General features: G+C 48.1%; 1 protein-coding gene across 2 annotated transcripts; it reads left to right on the top strand.

Annotated features, from left to right (window-relative positions):
• The first annotated feature begins 6,622 nt into the window (after positions 1–6,622).
• tcf20 (transcription factor 20) lies at positions 6,623–19,247 on the top strand. 2 transcript variants are annotated; one of them, XM_076164521.1, is made up of 6 exons: positions 6,623–7,128; positions 8,898–17,076; positions 17,229–17,322; positions 17,444–17,507; positions 17,692–17,793; positions 18,323–19,247. In XM_076164521.1, the coding sequence occupies exons 2-6, from the start codon at positions 9,946–9,948 to the stop codon at positions 18,324–18,326; spliced, it is 7,395 nt and encodes a 2,464-aa protein (XP_076020636.1). In that variant the 5' UTR covers positions 6,623–7,128; positions 8,898–9,945; the 3' UTR covers positions 18,327–19,247. The 2 variants fall into 2 exon arrangements, with proteins under 2 accessions (XP_076020636.1, XP_076020637.1); XM_076164522.1 differs by having other exon boundaries at positions 17,444–17,493.
• The last annotated feature ends 213 nt before the right edge of the window (positions 19,248–19,460 follow it).

Genomic DNA, 19,460 nt, shown 5'->3' on the forward strand with positions numbered 1-19,460 from the left:
GCGAGGTACTTGCACTCCAAGTCTAATAAAGTGTCCCTGTAGTCCAACAATTCACTTTAGCCTTGAAACTTGAGTCCCCCAGAAGACTCATCTGACTGCTGAATGTGCCTCTTTCTGATATCTGCATTAATGCCTGCAGCTCTCTCCTTCTCACACAACATTATTATGTCATTTTAACAATTAACAGTTACCTAGCAACAGGATATAGTTTGTCCTGCAGGAGATTTAGTGAATGAATAAAGATGGGAGCTCTTGAGATTTAAAATTGGATATGGGTCAAGTGGGTATGGGTGAAAATGGGTGAGTGTGTGTGTGTGGGTGTGTGATCGATGCCGTGGACGAGATTCATGTGATCAATACACATCAAGTATTGACAGATAGCTTCTTTCATATGGCTGCGTTTAATGAGGTCGGGGGTTAATCCAATATATTAACCCTTATGATTAGACATTTAAATTTAATCTCAAAGTGTCTGTTGAAAGTTTAATCTTGCAAAATCCAATGTTCAGGCTGAAGGTCTTCATGGGTCCAAAACTGAACCAATAATCAAGCAAATAGAGGCTGGCTTAGGTAGAAAAGAAAGTTAAGTGGTTTGACCTCAAACTAAAAGCAAAACAAAAAATCAAGCCAAGCGTGACTTCAGGTGGACTGGAACTCAGAGTTGGATGAGCACATCTGAGTGGCTGGGGTGCCGGTGGACAGAACCACTGGGCGGTAGGACCCAGCCATGCATGGGACAAGGCCAGCAACATGTGTGTGTGTGTGTGTGTGTGTGTGTGTGTGTGTGTTCATGACACACTGTGATTTCAGCCAACAGGAAGCTTTTCTCTCAATGACCCAACTTGAGGATAAAGGGTTGGAAAGACACCAAAGTGCCAAACCCCTGCAGATGTTGCTGCATCTGGATGTCCAATTCTTGTCTTCTCTTGAGTATTCAGAATCCTCTTAGTCACATTCATTTCTCAATATTCTGATACAACAATGGCGTCCCACACAGCATAGACTCTCTCTGCTCAGTAACTTCCCTGCATGCAAGTCATCTTTCTGTTGTATTCAACTTTTCAAATCTTCCCTCACACCCACTGCAGAGTGAAAGAATCACGTCCTGATACTGAGCAGCTTAGCACAAACTGTCACTGTGCTGGAGTACAGAATGATTCAGCGCTAACAAAGGACATGTGTGCGGACACAATGACAACCAGGATGAGTAATCAAGATGAAGATGAGAGAGAACCGTAGACAAAATTGTTGTTTTGCACTGCAGAAAGAGAGAGAGAGAGACGTAGACACGGGCAGAGAGAGATGGGGCGAGATAGAGAGAGAGAGAGAGACAGATGGACTGAAAGAACATTAACGGGTGAGAGATGGCTGAGATGGTAAAAGACAGAAGGTGAAAAGGAAGTGCTGAAGAGAAAGGGTTAAAGACGAGAGGAACGGGGTTGCCTTGGCAACTGCAACCAGCATTTTCTCTCTCTTTCTTTATCATTCACTCTCTCTCTAGCGCACACACGCACACACAGACAGATACACATGTTCTCCCCTCCCTTCCTCTACCCTCATCTCCTTCATCTCCTCTCTGACTGAGATTCTAAGTTTTGCAGCAAAATATGAATGTGCCTCCACACATTTCTTATGAAAGGATAATCTGCTGGTTTTAGGTTTGAAATGAATATTTGCATATTCTATTCTATTCTATTCTATTCTATTCTAAACCAATCTATCCCTTGCTAATCTAATCCAATCTAATCTAATCTAATCTAATTGTTCCTTTCCTATGGTATCCTTTCCTTTCCTTTCCTCTCCTCTCCTCTCCTCTCCTATTCTCACATTTTGTCAGGTCATTTCAGTTAAAGATTAGATTAGATTAGATTATATCAGATTTGTGAAGACAAAAAATTAAATGCCCTTTCTTCTTCTACAGTTATCACAAAAATCCAATGAATAACAACAACAAAGTCCCATCAGTGCAGTGCCTGAGCTTTGTACAAAGCTTGGGTACCAAAGGACTCCAGGAGTTGCTGCAGCACAAACTGACACAAATGAACACACATCAAAAAGTGTTGGTGAACCTGTAAATATGACATTATGTTGCGTTGAAATCCTTGCACCGAGCTGCACGCAACCTGTCAGCCTTCACTCCAGTGAGTCGTGTTGTGTATCTACTTGACAGGGAACACGGCTTTGTCGTCCTGACTAAACCCTGTCATGCGTGAATCTGGATTGTTCGTCCCCACATGACAGCTGCCACAGGGGGGAGAAGATCCAGTGTCTAAGGTCACATCACACAAGGAGTGTGTCAAAGCAGGAGTACCATGAGTGACAAGCACCTGTAGGTGTGTGTGAGCAGTGTGTACGACATACACGGTATGTAAGTGGTGTGTGTATACAGGAGGAAATGTACTGCATGTGTTTGTGCATTTCTCCTCCTGAATGTTGGTGTGTCAGGTTGCACATGCAGACTTCCGTCCCCCCGTGTGAGAGAGAATCATATATCACAGGAGAGAAGAGTGCAGACCCCCCGAGGAAGTGCAGAGTAATAAAGCACACAGGCCCGCCGTGAGTCACAAGGACAGAACAGAGATGATGATGGCACCATCAAATTTAATGGGCTACATGGAGAAGGTTGGGAGAGTGGAAGAAGACACGGCAGGAGGACGCTGCCAGGAGGGGGACCAGAGAAGAAGATGAGCTGCAGGGGCTGAGCAAAGGGTACCCTCAAGACAAACCTGCTTAATTGGGGCAATCACTCTCTTTGTCTCACCCTCTATTATATGCCTGATTTGAGTTATGATCACAACACATCCAGAGGAACCTTGGCCCTATCAGTCACCTAGCCCAACTGGTTTGCCCAACCCAACAATGCATGTAGCTGCTGTTCCAACGCCTAACCTAGAGCCAAGCCAAGCACATACAGACACCTCACCCCCTCCCCCACCTCAGCCCCCCTGTGCCCGGACAGGTTTTGCTGCTTAGGATGCCGATGCCACTCCCCCTTTCTCTTCTCCCTCCGCCTCTTTCACACTCTTGAACCCTCCTCCCTCGCCTCCCGGTATCTCTACTGATTGGTGGCAGGTTACCGAGGTTGCTAGGAGACGAGAAGAGTGTGGCAATGGGCCTCAGTGTGAGGAGCAGTAAGCAAAGAGGGATATTAGGAAACAATGCCCCCTGCTGGCCACGGCTGGTTATAAAGATCTACAGCGCTATGAATGCATCACTGTGGTGCCATATGCCACCTCTCATCTCTGGTAAATGAGCAAAGACTCCATTTTAATAGGGGTCACAGGTTTAGATAGTGGTGTGTGTCTGTCTGTGTGTGTGTGAGAGTGTGTGTGTCTATGCGTGTGTGTGCCAGATGAGTTGAGGCCAATTCTGGTTTTCTGCACTAAAACCATTGCCTGTACTGTTGGTGACATATTCAACACTGATAGAACTCCACTGATGGGTCTTTAAGGTAAACAAATCTTTGCAAGCTCACTCTGTTAAGGCCACAGATTTTGAGGCTCTTACAAATGTATTTCATCTGGGCTGCATCCCATCCTTTCATCTGCAGGATTCAACGATGCAGCAATCAAAGTTCTCCTTTATTTATGTCCTAAGAATTATGTTTTCAACCATGTTTTATCAAAGCTATACCCATTCTGCTGATATAATATCTGGTGACCGCGGGACACTAATTGTCTTATTGTAGTGCACTCCAGTCGAAAAAAGGATCAAAGACTGGGAAATTATACTAAAGCATAACTTACAAGCATCAAAGGGATTGTTGGAGTGGGATTGCTGAGAAATAAGGGCTATTTTCCTCCTTCTTAGCATACCGCTGTAGTGCAAGCCAAGGGCAGCTTCTGAGCACACACTCCCAGCATGTTTCTTGTGTGATTCTGACTCCATGTGGTCATTGAGAAAATTGCAAATCACTGTTTTGGGACAAAGCTGTTGGTTGTACTGCACACAATAAACTGAATTCTGCAGGATACTGATGATGTCCAGGGTATCAAACTCAATGTTTTACAAAATCATCTTCCAGGAAAGGTAAAGAAACGATTCATTTATTGGCGTTATCATAAAAAATAAGTGTATTGGTGTATACAGGTATGCCTAAAATAGAGGACTTAAACCCCTGAAAGAACCATTCGTGCCTTCAGCAGCTTGTTGGTGAAACAGAGTTGTGTTGAGGGAACGAGTGGTTCTTACAAGTCTGACCAAAGTGTCACTGCAGACTCATTATAACTTTTATATTTACAAGAATAATCAGTGCCAGAAATCCTAACAACCACATGCACACTTAAATCCATCTTTGTGTGGATTTGACTTTAGGTAAGTGATTTCTTAGACGGCAGGAGTACTTAGCCACTGTTCCTCTCACCGTGGGCTCAGATTATGAAACTTCACTCCAGCTGAGTCTCAATTGCCATTCATTTGCTTGATTGACAACACACTTACCTGGATCTGAACTTTGTATATTTGAGAGCTTAATCCTGCACTGACAGCTCCAGCACACACACTCAGATACAAAGAAATGATGCATTGATACAAAAGACCTCATTTAGTGTTGTGAAGTCAAAGCATTTCATTTTGGTTTAGGAGCTTATTTGATCTAACTGATGAATGTACACACCTTGTCTCAAATGTCAATGTTTGATGGTATCAGAATGAAAATTAAGATTCAGATTGTAGTCAAATACATTGGTACCTCTTATAATTCATCTAAATTCATCACTTCATCTGTATGGGTTGTCATTTAGAGATCTTACACACTGTTTAGTTTTATTCAGGGATGTTTTCACGCAGTCTGTAACCATCAGCTTTGTAACAGCTTACAGCCTAGGGATATTTTTTTGGGATGAAAATGTGGTTAGTCAGAAAAATGTTAATCTTATTAAAATTTGAGTCATCATGTTTTAACAGCATTTGGAGAATTCTGCTAATTCTGTTCCAAATGTGCAGGATTCCTGGCCCTTTATATGAATATTGATAGAATATAAATAAACATTTTTAAGTATCTGTACGTTTACAGGCACTTAAGCTATTTTCATGGATTGATTTTTTTGATAAACGATACATTTTATGTTTCGGTTTAGGCATTTCAACATAATACAAGATTTACAATTAAATCCCATGCGTGAAATGAAACAAAAACAAACGACCGTTTCCCCGTAGAGCCATTTGTTTCCAACTAAACCTTCCACACACACATTTGAAGACGGGGGGAGAGGCAGGGTGAGGTTCAGGATGAATCTGTATCTAAATGATTGTGCAAGTATGTGTGATGCAAGGGCACAAGTGTGTTCCATCACAGCTGTGTGTTTGAGGCTCTCATATTGAAGATTTGGTGACCTTGTCCGTGATGGAGAGAGTGTGTGTGTATCCCAGCAGGCGTTCCTGTTGATTGGACGGGTCTGGCTGGCTGACTTGCTGATGCTCTTTATCTTGCCTCTCAGCTCTCTCGCTGTGGCTTATTGGCAATAGCTGTATACAACTGTTTCCAAGTGATTCATGTTTGGCTCTGTGAGAGCATTTTACAGAAAGCGTGTCTGCATGAAATTGCACATGTAAAAACTGAATGTAGATACGTAGCCTAAAAATTATCCACAGTTAAGGCTCTGTGATGCTGTTGCTATGGCAACTATGATAGAAATAGACATGTATCTGCAAGAGAATGAAATGTATTGAACTGTTCAGAGAAATTGTACTCGATTGATGAGTTATGTGGCTGACTGCATGTCTGCAGACTGTTTCACAGGCGTATGGATGATTGGTCAAGTCTTCATATACACTACATGAGTGTGTGTGTGTGTGTGTGTGTGTGTGTGTGTGTGTGTGTGTGTGTGTTTGTCCATGACACACACACACTGCAGCACCATGGATGGGGGCATAGGCCACATCATTATGATGGTAGAGGAGTGTGAGTGGGTCTGTGCTGCACTCGCTGGCCCAGTGTGAGAGCAGATAAGCTCAGGCACAGACAACACAATACATTTAATTGGAAATGGATTGTGTTTGTGGTGACTCTATTGTTGTCCCGGTCATAATAATATTGTGATTATGTCGTATCAAACCTTTACTAAGAAGGGCAGTAGACATAAAGGTAATGGGTTGATTGGGTTTCCTTTCCTTTGCACCATGTGGCTATACCAACATAGCCACATGGTGAACATGTGAGTGCATTATCAACATGCAGACGCCTAAATAAACTCAACAAGGTTCATCCGTTGCACCATGACACTCTATGCTTCTCTCACAAATACATCTCATGTGTTATGGACTCATTCATCTCCTCCCATCACCTCCCATTAGCCCTCGGTCCACTCAGCCCTGTCTCCTCTCCATATTGCCTTTGTACCCCGGTGCCTTCATTAGGGAACCCTAATTCACTTTCACTTGAGAGGAAATTAGAACAAAGGATCAATTCCCAACGGCTCGGCCCAGACAAGGCAAAAAAGGACATTTGAACCTTTCCTACCATTATATGTTTTTCAGTAGAATTGGGTGAAAATCAATGAAATAGCAAAAGCTTCAGAAAGGGAGGGGAGATGGAGGGATGTGATGGAGAGAGATGAGGGAGGGGGTGCAGGAATATGAGTGTGTATGCATTTTCAAGGCGGTCTTTCTGTGGCAGGAAAAAAAACAGCAGCTTAACAGGAAAACGAATAGGTCGAGCCGAAGGCATCTAAATGCAATTTAGTGACGGGAACAAACGTCTGAGGTCCTCATGTGTTAGTGGCGCCCGTGTGATGGCAATGTGTTTCATTTTAGTTGGAGAAAGGTGGAATCACCTCAGCGGTGTGTGAAAGAGGGAAGAGAGGCGAGGAACAAGAGGGGAGGGGGCGGGGGTGTATGGACCTTCACTGCTTACGGGACCTACAGGCACCCCAATTGTGCTCCGCTCTCATCATTTTTGGAGGTGAGGACAAAAGGAAAAAGGGGGATCGGAAGAAAAAGGCCCTGGACCCGAGAGTCGTGACGGCCCCCCGGACTTCGCCGCCGCTGGTCGGGGTTGTCTGGACTCAGGAGGGTGAAGGAAAAGCGGCGGAGGAGTCGACTCGAGCCTGGGGTTTCCTGCCACAGCAGCGGGATTGTCACAAAACAGCCTTTCACCCTTCGAGGGGCCTTGTAACGCTTCGTTTTCAGGTATGCATTCAGGAGTGCGTCAGCTAGCCCGTCCGCCGCCCGCCCGCCTGTTAGCTCGGTGTGTTCGCGGGGACATTAGGCTGCCTGCTCGGTATTGTCTGGGGGCAGCAGGAGATGTTATTCATGCTAGCTAACCCGTTTACTCACGGAGCCCCAGTGAATGTGTGAGGGGGGAACATCTGCACCTAATCACGTCTGTGTTGTAGCTAAAGGCTGCTTTGCTTCGCTGCCCCGTACCTTTAGCATGCCGTAAGCAGCACCCAGCTCATGTTCCTGAACGCAACTGATGACACAATAAAGCCCAATAAGCCTGTCTAAGCTAAGGTGCTAGCTTGTGGCGGTGCTAGCTTGCTACCATCATACGCGGCTAGCTCGCATATTTAATTAGCAGCATATGATGAAGCACATTAGCTAACTGAGCTAAACCAGGAGCTCACTGTGATGCGTACCCTGCTGTTAGCTAGCTAGCAGATATTTGACAATATACTTTTCCCCCTAAATGAAAGCAGACATGAGCATGAAGTGACGCTGCGTATTGTCCCGTCATTAAGGCAGCTATGGCACTGGTTGATTGGACTGCGTTTTCCAGTGATTGCTGCACTGTTTGGTGTTTGGTGAATGCTGCTGCGCGCTGTTGTGATTAATCAGGTGATCGAGCCGATCGACTCTGGGGAATGGAGATCGATAGCATCTCTCCCCTCTGCATCACTGATGTGTTAGACACTCGACGTGACGCCTGAACGCCACCTGTTTGACGAGTCCGGTGTTTGTGGCTCAAGCATGGACGTTTGTTTGTTTGTTGTCCTGCTTTATTTTAGTTTCTCATCCGAGTTGTTGTTTGATAAAAATGGAGCACAGAGTTCACGCAGCTTCGCGGGGAGGCTACAGACTCCAATGAGACTCCAACATCAACACTGAGCTTCAGAGCAGAGCTACACTAAGACAAAACTCACACAAAGTTGTTTCAGGGTCATTAACCATCAGAGACAGACAATAGAGCCCCATGTCACACACATGGTAATTACACCATAAAGCTGGCCCCGTCCCTTTAATTATCACACATAATAATTGATGCCTGTAAAAACAACCTAAACACACTAAAGTTAATGGCCTTCAGTTATCTCATTGTGAAGTGCAGGGGTGCAGTTTGCTCCCGTCTTGGCTCCACCAGGCTGTTTGTTTACATGTGAAATGAGGTTTGTGACCTTGAGTGTGTGGCTCTGTTGCCATAATTGCATGCTGCTACCAACACACTTTCCTCTCCCAACACCCCGTTTTTGTCATATTGTTGTGTTATCATTCAGAGCAGACTGCTTGAGTGTGTCAGTTTGTATTTATGAACTGCATTTACACTACATGGCATATCAGTGTGTGTGTGTGGTGGTGTGAGGTGATATGTGTTTAGAAAGGTGGTACTGTTAATAATGTTGTTGTTTTGGCTACTACTACAAATACAACTGAGAGGAAAGCTGGTGTCATCTGATCTGTCATATTTGATTCGGTGATATGATCTGTTTAATGAAATGAATCAATCAGAACTGAGAGTGGCTGAAACAAAGCCCCAAAGCTGGGATCATTTTAGTCTTGGCAAGTCACCATTTACTCACAAATAGCGGTGAAATGAACATAGAACAATAATTTTCACCAAATAGATAGGCTTAAATTCGACTATGTTGCCATAAATGAAATCTACTGTATTGTAAAAGCCGATATGGTTCATTGTTGTGTTTTGTGTGACCGTTCTAACGTTTCACCTTTTGTATTTCCAGAGTTGAAAATGCCTCTGGTCAGCCGCTGTTGGAAAATGAACATAAATGCATGGAGAAACAGAAAAGCAGCAGCTTGAATTGACTGAACGTGAAGAGGAATGACTTCATGGATTACCCCGCTTTTGGAAAGTTGTTGCCATGGAACTAGGTAGAATTAAATAACAAAGGTAAGACGGCACAATGCTGAAGATACAGAAGAGCACCAAGGAGAATCTGAACGTAGATTAAAGCTGAAATCAATGACTAAACGGGGACCAAAGACTTTTCCAGTCCAGCTGAATGCGTGCGTTAGTAAAAGGATAACAGTGTTTGAGAGGGAAAAAGAGGATCTCCAAAAGTAAAGAGCTGATGAGAATATCAATGGAGTGTTTGCCTCTGGGAGCGTTTAGTGGAGGTCTATATCCAGACCTCTTTCATAGTGTTACTGCGGCTTTCATCTCACCCAGGTGTGAGTCAGATCCCAACAAACCTACACACGGTGAAGAAGTGAAGGCTTGCTCTGACGAAAGGCAGGTTCAATGATTTCATTGACATTTTCTGCACAATTGAATCCCGGCATAGCTCTGATTGCTTGAGCTGTTATCGGTGGAGTATTCATGTAAAGACATTTGGGGTTGAGCGTCTTACTGACTGGTGTGTTAGCGTCCTCCACTACTCCGTGCCAAACAGCTTCAGCTTCAATCAGGAATGATTGTGCGATCGTAATGTTGTGTTTTTTTCACACTAGGGACCTGCAACTGCTCTTGTTTTGTTCTGAATATTCCTGATTTTTCTTAATACCCCGATTTGGAGATCGAACTTTTAAAGATTTTAGTGGGCAGAACTATCAAACAAACAGCTTTGTGCTCCAGGAGTGATTCTAACATCTGTGATATATTCCTCTCCTTCAACCCTGGTGGATTTCAAAAGCATTTCCTTGTTTTACTGCCAGGCCAGAGTCGCACTTTTTCATTTATGGTTACTGCCTTGAGCCTCCCAGCTTATGATCAGAAGCTTCGTCTGATATAGACACTGACAGACCTTTCCGTTTTTAATACGAGCTCAACAAATGCAGAATTTTTCTAACAGTCCAGCAGCCCCCTCTCTCCCCCCTGGGTTCAGTGGAAGGAGTGGAGGGGGGCCCCCTTATCCCCCTCAGCCAGCAGATCCCCAGATCTCCCCAAGGATGACGGATGATTACACAGGGATGCAGCAACAGAGCCTCCACAGAGGCCACCACCACCCCAGTCAAGCCAGCCATATGCTTGCCTATGGTGCTAGAAACAGAGGAGTTGTGGAGCCGCCAACACAGGGTAACATTCACGGTGGCAACAGTAGCAACCCTTACAGGAAGGAGGCAATGGATTATTATTTTTCAATGGGTGGAAAAGACAGGCATAGAAGAGGGGGTATGAGCTACGGGGCGGGCTTTGGGTACCCTAGTATTGACGGGATACCTCACCAGTACAGGCATGCTGGAGCTGCTTCTGCCACATCATCTGGCCTAATCTCATCATATCCAGTAGATTATGCCTCCACTGCTGGTTCAGGTGGTGGTGCTGGAGCGTTCTCTCCATCTCATCAGTACAATATCAGTCAGAGCCCTGCAATGCAGTCAATGCCAGGCACTCAGATGCAGCACCGGCAACAACACGGGCAGAACTTCCAACCTGTCCACCATGGGCAGCAGCAGCAGCAGCAGCAGCAGCATAGGAGCTATCCTCACTCTGGACAGAGAATGACCCCTCAGTACCCACACTACTCTCCACAGGGTGGAGCATCCACAGGGTCATCAGGAATGTACAGCCCCCCTCCACAGAGATATCTGGACGGGGTTGGTAGCACGGGGTTCGATCCCAAAGTCAACAGTTCTCCCAATGTCAACTCCAATTCAAACTCTGTCTCAAGTGCAGTTGCTGCTAATAATGTGGGGCCATTGGATAATGTTCAACAGAGTTACCATGCTTCAAATTACCCTTCATACTCCCCACAGGCACATTCCCTTCACAAGCAGGCGACACTACAGCACCGCAACTCACAGCACAATTTAGGGGTGGCTTATGAGAACTCTCTCAAGATGCAGCACCAAGGCCCGTCTCCAGGCTCTGTCTATGTGAAACATCATCACGCCTCCAATCCCAGTATACCTCATGCTGCATCTCAAGAAATAACTAAATCCCCAATGCACACCAACGCTCAACAAACCCAAATTAACCAAAACTTTAGCCCCATATCCAACCCCTCTCCGGCAGCCTCCGCAGTCCAGTCACCCAGCTGTAGCTCCTCTCCGTCACCATTGATGGGTGTCTCTGACGCACATGGAAACCCTTCAGCGCACGGCCCTTCGCACCCTCCTCCTCTAAACCCCCGTAGCAGCCATAGCCATGGTAGAATATTGCAGACAATTCCTCAGTTAAGTCCCACGCCCAACTCCAACAGCAGCATCAGTAGCTGTGGTAGCAGCGGCAGTCATAAAGCTCAAGCCATGAGTGCAGTCGGAGGAGGCGGTCTACACCCAACAAGTCGAAACAGAGGGACAGGAATTGGATCCCGAGAGGACGGCTCCACAGTTTATCCAGCTTCTCCCATTGACAAGATGCAGGATACTGGTCTGAACAGTCTGAACGCACTGACGTCACAAGTAGCCAATTTACCAAACACAGTCCAGCACATGTTACTCACCGACACTGTGCTTTCTCAGAAGAAAGGGAAAGATGGGCAGGTGCAGCTGACGCCACACGCCATTCCTCCATCCCAACCTAGAAGCCGTAATGCCAGTGCAGCCTCCAGCACAAGTACAGTTAGAGAAGGAAACGCCATGGGGCTCGGCGAGGGCGCCCTCTTAGAAACTGGTGCTGATGAAGACTCCATGTTGTTGGCTGAGGGGTCATCGGGGACCAAAGTGGAGCAGGAGGAACTGTTCTCTGAGGAGGAACACGGGAGAGGAAGGAAGATGAGCGGCGCCAGCAGTGGATCAGAACCGCCCGGCCTCCAGAGTCAGAACCAAGCACAGACCGGGCCGGGTTCACACGTTAAAACTATCACCTCAAATTCCACCACAAAGGAGCTACTCGCCTCTGATACAAAAGTGAGTCATCCTCATGTTCCCCCTTCATCATCATTTCATTCCTTTGGCTGTCAGTCATTAGAGGCCGGGGCACGTCCAGTTTCCTCCTCCCCCTCATCCGCTCCCTCCAGTATCCCACCTCTGCAGCCCAACTGTGTCCCAGAGCACGGCCCGCCTAACAGCGGCCAGAAGAGGAGAACAGAAATCAAAAATGAAGTGATTAAAACTGAGAGTGAGTGTGCAGTGGAAAGAGCGGAGAAAGGCGGTCACCAGGCGCAGCAGGATTTAGAAGTCAATGCGCAAGACGGTCAGGACAAAGAGAACCGATTGCACACTGCGTCCAGATTACACAAAAATGACAGCGGAGAGAAACACACACCCGAGGAGCTGCACAATGCCGGCGGCGTCGGTGTTATAGTGTCGGCGAGGTCGGAGGGGAGTCACGCTGATAAGAAGCATCCTCAAGATAACTGCATAGAAGAGAAGCAGTCACATTCCTACTTAAGAGAATCTATCAGTCATAATGGAGAGGAAGGTGTGGACCTGAGTGTGTATTCTGCCCATCACCAACTACACCAGAAATCTCACTTTGGACGGCCTCAGAACCCCTCCCAGTCTGGGCCACACAAGTACGGCCACCCAGAATCGGCGTACGCTTCAGATATGTCGATGAAGAGCAGAGGAAGGCCGGGCCAGGCAGGCGGAATGGATTTAAACTCCAGGTACCTGGGGTTCCACCAATCGCAGCCCGGTTACGGCCCTGTCCACCCAAAAGACGTCGGCGGCGTGGAGGCACTGGGAAAGAGAGGTCAAGCAGCAGGGGCCAAAGGTCACGAGGATAATTCACAGATGCAGCAGTTTCCAAGCCTTTTGCAAGAAGTCCTTCAAGGTTACAATTTAGATCGACGCTACGGCCGCCCAGAACAGGCGTTCCCCGCTCATCACCAAGGCCAGCAGCAGTTCCAAAGCCGACACCCGTACGCCATGGCCGAGAGTATGAGGATGCAGACCGGAGGGACGGACGCTTCGGCTCATTCCGCCCAAATGGGGAGCTCTGTAAAGCCGCTGCATCCGAAGCAGGGAAGACAGGGAAGCGAAGCTGATTTCGCCGCAGAATCTCAGTCGATCAACTCTGAAGTTGCCAACGCTAAGACGCTACAGAATTCTGAAAAGCCTGAAGTGAGCGTGGCCCAGAGTCCTGCGGCTGAGCCTCAGCACCCTCCAACAAAACACATCAACTTAGCCGACTATTCTCTCCCACAGAGGAAAGTGTTACTGAACGCCTCGGCTCAATCCTCCGCTGTGCAGGAACTCCTTCTACAGGAGGCCGAGCCGCTAACGGGCAGCCTGGGCCAAACCGAAGCTCAGAAATCCTCCGGCTTCACGTTGGCCCCGTCGTCAGAGCGCCGCTCCGTTATATGCGACGTCTCTCCGAACCGCCGGAGCACGCCGGAGAGGGAGAGGGACGGAGAGAGAGAGAGAGACAAGAGTCAGAGTGGAGCCTCTGTGATCCAGCAGCCATTTTCCTCTCCAGCAGCACCCAATGATCTGAGTAAAAAGGACCCTGCAGAGAAGCAAGTGGTGAAAATGGAAACGGCAGCAAAGGAAGCTGGCCTGGACTCTGCAGATCCACACACTGATCATCACGGCAGCGCTGGAACTCATGAGTCTGATATGGATTACCATTCAAAGTCGGTTCATTCATCTGTTGTTCTGAATGCTGACCCCTACAGGCGAGGGGCCGTCTCTATCTCCTCTCTGCCTCCTCACCCAGTCAACACTAACCCTTTATCTCCACCGTCCAGGCACCAGGCCTATCTCCATGGTGTCGATCTATCAACTGGGAATACCGGCACTTTTCCTGGATATCGCTATGGTGATACAAGAGAAGGCAGCATGTTGCCACGCAGCAACCCCCACTTCCCCTCCCAGCATCCATACCACACTTTACCCTCCCAGGCTCAACCTACCAATAAGCTCCAGATGTTCCCTCACCCCCGGGGCCCGCCTCATCACGCCCATGACATGAACGACTGGGTCAAAGCCATGAACAGGCCGGCCAAGGAGATGATGATGCAGCCCGGTTCGTCTCCGGGAAGACACAAGCTCGGCCAAGTAGAGCAGAGACAGAGAATGATCTCACAGACGGACATCCACGCCGAGCAACATGCAGCCAAACCTCCGCTCCATCATCAGAGTGCTTATTACGACATGAAGATGTGGGAGTCCACCCACCCTGGAAGAGAAGGTGGCGGGATGATGGAGGGAGACTCCTACTTCAGAACACAGCACCCTGCTCCTCCTCCTCCTCCTCCTCCTCCCCCCACTGCACCTGGAGCATCACAGTGCCCCGCTCTCACACAAATGACTCACGCCGGTCCCAACGCGGTGGAATCTGATGTTTCCAGAGGAGCAGCAGAGGAAGCTAAGTATCCCCCCCGCCCGGCTCCTCCAGCCGGCCCCGTGAAGCCTTCTGCTGAGGTGAACTCGGCTCAGCCACCGGTGCAGCGTCCGCCTAAAGCCGCCGGCTCCGGAGACACAAACCCACTGATACTAAGACGGAGAGTTCGTTCTTTTATCTCCCCTATCCCAGCCAAGAGGCAACTCCAGGATGTGTCCCAGCAGAGAGGCTCCACAAACTCACACCACTCCCCCATGACTCAGTCGGAGTCCAGTCATCCCAAAGAAGATGACTCCTCCGGCTCGGACGTCCTGTGTCCCAGGCTGTCTTCCCCTCTGCCCGGAGAGAATGCATACACACATCCTCTGTCCCCGTCCAGCGCTAACACTAAAGCTTTGCCTCCCAAGAAAGGTCGAGGTTTGAAGCTGGAGGCCATAGTGCAGAAAATCACCCCAAACATCAAGAAGCCAAGCGGCCACACGGATGATGAGTCCAATCACTACAGCGGCCTGTCTCACTCAGATATGGGGACCTTTAGTGATTCACAGGACCAAGACCTGGCACATTTCCCCAGGGTTACAGGAGGAGATGATGGTTACTTGGATGACAGTCACTCCTTAAACGATCTGATTCCCTTCAGAGGAGTTGATGACACGGGGCCTTTACCTCCTTCTGCTTACTCCACATCCCAAGCACTGAAACAAGACTTTGACTTTGGATTAGGAGCTGCTGTGGCTTCAGGTTCTGGTGACAAGGAGGACTTTGCTCTGCTGGGACCGTTACCCCCGGCTCCGCCCCTTCCTCGCCCGGTCCAGGGTTCCCCCCCTCCGTCGTCATCTGCTCTCTCTGACATTCAGCACTTCACCAACACTTACCAGCAGCTTGAGACACGACGAGGGGAGCAGTCCGCCGCTAACCTTCTCCGACAGAAACTTCAAGAATCCGGCATGGGATTTGACGATTATCCCGGCGGCGACTTCTACGGAACCACACCGCCCCACCTCAGTCAAGGGCAGGGCCACTTGTTGAACAGGCAGCACCAGATGAGCTCCAGTCGCTCCAGTTTGTCCCCTCAAGATTCCAAGTCACTTGACAGTTCCGTGCCTAAAGGCTATTTTCCATCTGGGAAGAAAAAGGGCCGACCTGTGGGGAGCGTCAACAAACAGAAACGAGCCCAGAGCCAAATCCAAGCACAGGGGGCACCGGGCCAAACTCAAGGCCAGACTCTGAACACGACTCTGAGTGGCCCCTCAGGCCAGGGCAGTCCACCTCCAGCAGGAGCAGCAGCAGCACCTCCAGACCCACTGACAGCACAGGACACATGCAGTGTAGAGCCCTCTACAGAGCTTCCTGTGGCAGACAGCAGGAGCAGCCCGCCTCTGGACCCACCAACCCTAACCCAGGTGGTGAAGGTGGATGCTGAGGCTGAGGAGGTGCAGCCAGAGATCGAAGTCAAACCTGTGCGCCGCAGGCGTAAAGGGATCAAAGATGAGGATGAGCCACAGGAAGGACGAGGGCGACAGAGGAGGAGAGGAGGTGCAGCAGCAGTGGCCAAACATGACCCCGACACTCTCAACGCAAACAGAGCGTTCCCAGATTCAAACAGGAAGGGCCCGTTTGTCCCACACATACATGTTGAGAAGAAGGTTCCAGAGATCGGGGCGGTGTGCACCATCGTTAATGCTGACGACGATAAGCGCAGTGCAGTTGCAGGGAAAGCAGGCAGCAGTGGGATGGAGTCTCTTCTGACCTCGGCGCTCTCCTCTCAGTTATCCAGGAGAGACAGAGAATCAGAGAAGAGGGATTCAGACGAGGCCGAATCCACACTTCAGTCAGGAAAGGCGCTTCCTTCATCTGGCTATGTCGTCTCAGGCCCTGTGATCACAGAGACCAATCACTCTGGCCGCCTGCTTTGCTGCCTGTGCCAGAAATGGGCAAATTATAAACACCTTGGTGATCTGTACGGCCCGTACTACCCGGCTGAATACGCTGCAAAGCTCCCCAAGAACCAGCCGCAGGTCCGACAGTGCCAAGTAACAACAAACTCTACTACGAATAAAACAGGACCAAATTCAGATACAAGCTTAAACACGTTGAGCAATGTCCAAGACACACAAACCCCAGATGCTCTGTTTACCAAGCTGTCACAGGAGAGCGACTACGCTGTCAACCTAGATACAAACCCAACGTTGCCTCTTGCCACAGTCCGAACTGTGTCTCCACCCGGCAGAGAGGAGATGATGATGCATGTCACCGGCATGCTGAGTAACGCCACCTCCTCCTCCTCCTCCTCAACGAGCAGTAAGCCGTCTCTCACCTGGGATATGAATGTAGACATCAGACCCATCCCAGAGCTCAAGAGAGAGCCGGACCTCCACACCGACCAGCAACAGACGCAGAAACAGCTGCAGCAGCTCACAGACGAAGCCCAGCAGAGACCTCAACACAGAAAGCTCACCTCACATCCACGCTTCAAAAGGAGGCACAAATCCAGCGAGGACTCCCCCAGAATGGTTCCATCCAACAGCAAGGCCTCGCTGCCTTTCCAGCCCCCTCCCCCCGCCCTGGACTCCCTGGGGCCCTTGGCTCAACTCGCCCAGCTGCCTCAGATGCCCATGGACCCGGAGGAACTGTGGGTCCACGAAGGCTGCATAGTGTGGACCAGTGGAGTTTACCTCGTCAACGGCAGACTGTACGGCCTGCAGGAGGCACTAGATGGCGCCAGAGAGACTGTGAGTTGCCTCCATTTGATCCGTTTTGTGTTGAGACTATACAGTTGTATTGCTGGTGTGCTTTTGTTGTTGGTCATTGAATGCTAGTTTGAGTTGATGAGCAGCTATGGAGTGCATTAGTGTCTCACTTTCTTTCGTCTGTCGTCACTCAGTGCTGCTCGTACTGTGAGATGGTTGGATCCACGCTGGGCTGCTACAGTAAAGGCTGTACACTCCGCTACCACTACCTGTGTGCCATGGAGGCCGGTGAGTGGAAGCGTTCCACGTTTGTAATGTGATAAGCCAGCTGATGTCAAATAATCTTTCCCTGTAAATACTGGGAGATGTAAAAGGTAGGAGTCTAATGTTTACTCTCGCCCTGTGCCAGATTGCTCTCTGAACGAAGACAACTTCTCTCTGCGCTGTCCGAAGCACAAGGTAAAGAAGGAGAGGTTGGTTTTCTCATTGTTTCTGGGGGAAATGACATTTTCTGTGATTCAGTGCAAATGTTTTCATTTGTCAATTGAGTTCCTCACCATCTCTCTATCTCTCCATCTCTCCCTCTCTACATCTCTCCCTCTCCCCCCCATCAATCCTCTCTCTCTCTCTCTCTTTGTTCTGTTTTCCCTGGCTCAGTTTACCCAGAGTATCCGGCCAGCCAAGTCCGTGTACCTGGAGCAGTCAGAGAGAGGCTGAGAGGACCATCGAAGACGATGAGACATGGGAGTCTTGGCAGCTGTAAGTGTGTGTGTGTGTGTGTGTGTGTGTGTGCGTGTGTGTGTGTGTGTGTGCGCGCGTGCTCTTTGTGGTTAGATGTATTTTGATAAAGCCACTTCTTGTCTGTATCCGTGGTGACCTGGTCTGACGCGCTGCCTGACGCTCTGCCCGTCTCTCTGTTCCCCTCTGTGATATTTCTATAATCACCATTCAGCACTCAGACTGAACTAATCCTACATACTCATTTTCAGTCCAACTTGTCGCCATGGCAACCACAGCCCCTGCTCTTCACAGTGGGTCTCCAGTTATTACACGCTAATTCACTGCCGCTCAGCGCTCCTGTCAATAACAAAACCCAATCTAAAATAACACTGCTGCGCTCCAAATAGAAACGCTGGAGAACAATTAAAGACCAAATAAAACAACACATCAGATCTGAGCCACACTGAGGGCTTTGTTCTTCCAGTCTGCTCCATTCCTCATCACCAGTGTTTAGACTGTGTGTTGGACTTGTGTATCCTAACCCTGAATTGTGTGTTTCCTGTCCTAGGTAAGGTTTGATGACAGAAGACGAGGATGGTTTCTGAAGCCCTAAACACGACAGGACCGGACTGGACTGGACTGGACTGGACTGGACTGGCATCTATGACGGAGAACAACAAAGGAGGAATGTATGATTTCCTAACAGGAATCTGTATCATTTACATTTAAGACAATGCGGATCAGAAACTATTTTTTTTTCCAAGAGTTATTCCTCTTTACTTCAAAGCAGAAAAAAAAAAAAAAAAAAAAAACATGGACATGCAACATAGAAGAAGAAGAAGGAAGCTACAAGAAAAAATCTAAAAACAAAAAGAAATAAGAGACATCAGGAATGACGGAAACGGAAAGGAATGAAGAAGAAAAAGAAAGTTCCTCTCTAGGATGACCTTGAACTGTGTGTACTCTTGTTAATCAGCATCTGTATTCTCTTTTTATTCTTTCTCTTTGTTACATTGTTGTTTGCGTCGGATTTTCTTGTTGTTTTTGTCGAGGCGTACTGGGAGCAAGGTGGGGATCCGATCCAGAGAAGGAGAGAATTCCATGTCCTCTCACATGTAGTATTCTATCTTATATTAGGATGATTACACTTATTATTTTAGTCATCGTTATTTTGTATCTCTGATATTTACTCATTGATAAAAATGGATGTATCTCACTTTATATTCAACATATCAATTGTTATGTATTGTTTTTCATTCCTGGAGAGGGGAGGAGCCGGAGTTGTTTGGAATGTCAGGGTCGAGTTTGCCACAAAGACATTATTGCCTTGTAGAATGGACATCTGTTGCCTTTCAAGAAGTCACGTGTGTGTGAGTGAGAAATGAGTGTGTGTGAACCTGAACAATGCCGATATCTGGGTCCTTGAATCCATTTTTGGTCCTTTTTGAAAAGTGTTCTTATTTTTCATCACCGGGTTTTTTATGGTACAGACGGTGTTTCACCAAAAACCAGACGAGACGGACGCAATCTTATTTTTCCAAGTAGAAATGTTCGTAAAGGATGCAGAGCGAAGGGGCGCAGCCTGTGAAAAGACGTCTCTGACCGCTCTGATTGGATGAGGATGAGGATGAGGAAGGACAGCTCGGTGCGGAGCTGCGCACAAGTACACACATTCTTCACACTGAGTTACATTTTTGGCTGACAGT

This window comes from Genypterus blacodes, unplaced genomic scaffold (genome assembly GCF_046128005.1).
Source record: "Genypterus blacodes isolate CSIRO-AG114 ecotype Tasmania unplaced genomic scaffold, CSIRO-AGI_Gbla_v1 ptg000137l_1, whole genome shotgun sequence".
Lineage (NCBI taxonomy): Eukaryota > Metazoa > Chordata > Actinopteri > Ophidiiformes > Ophidiidae > Genypterus > Genypterus blacodes.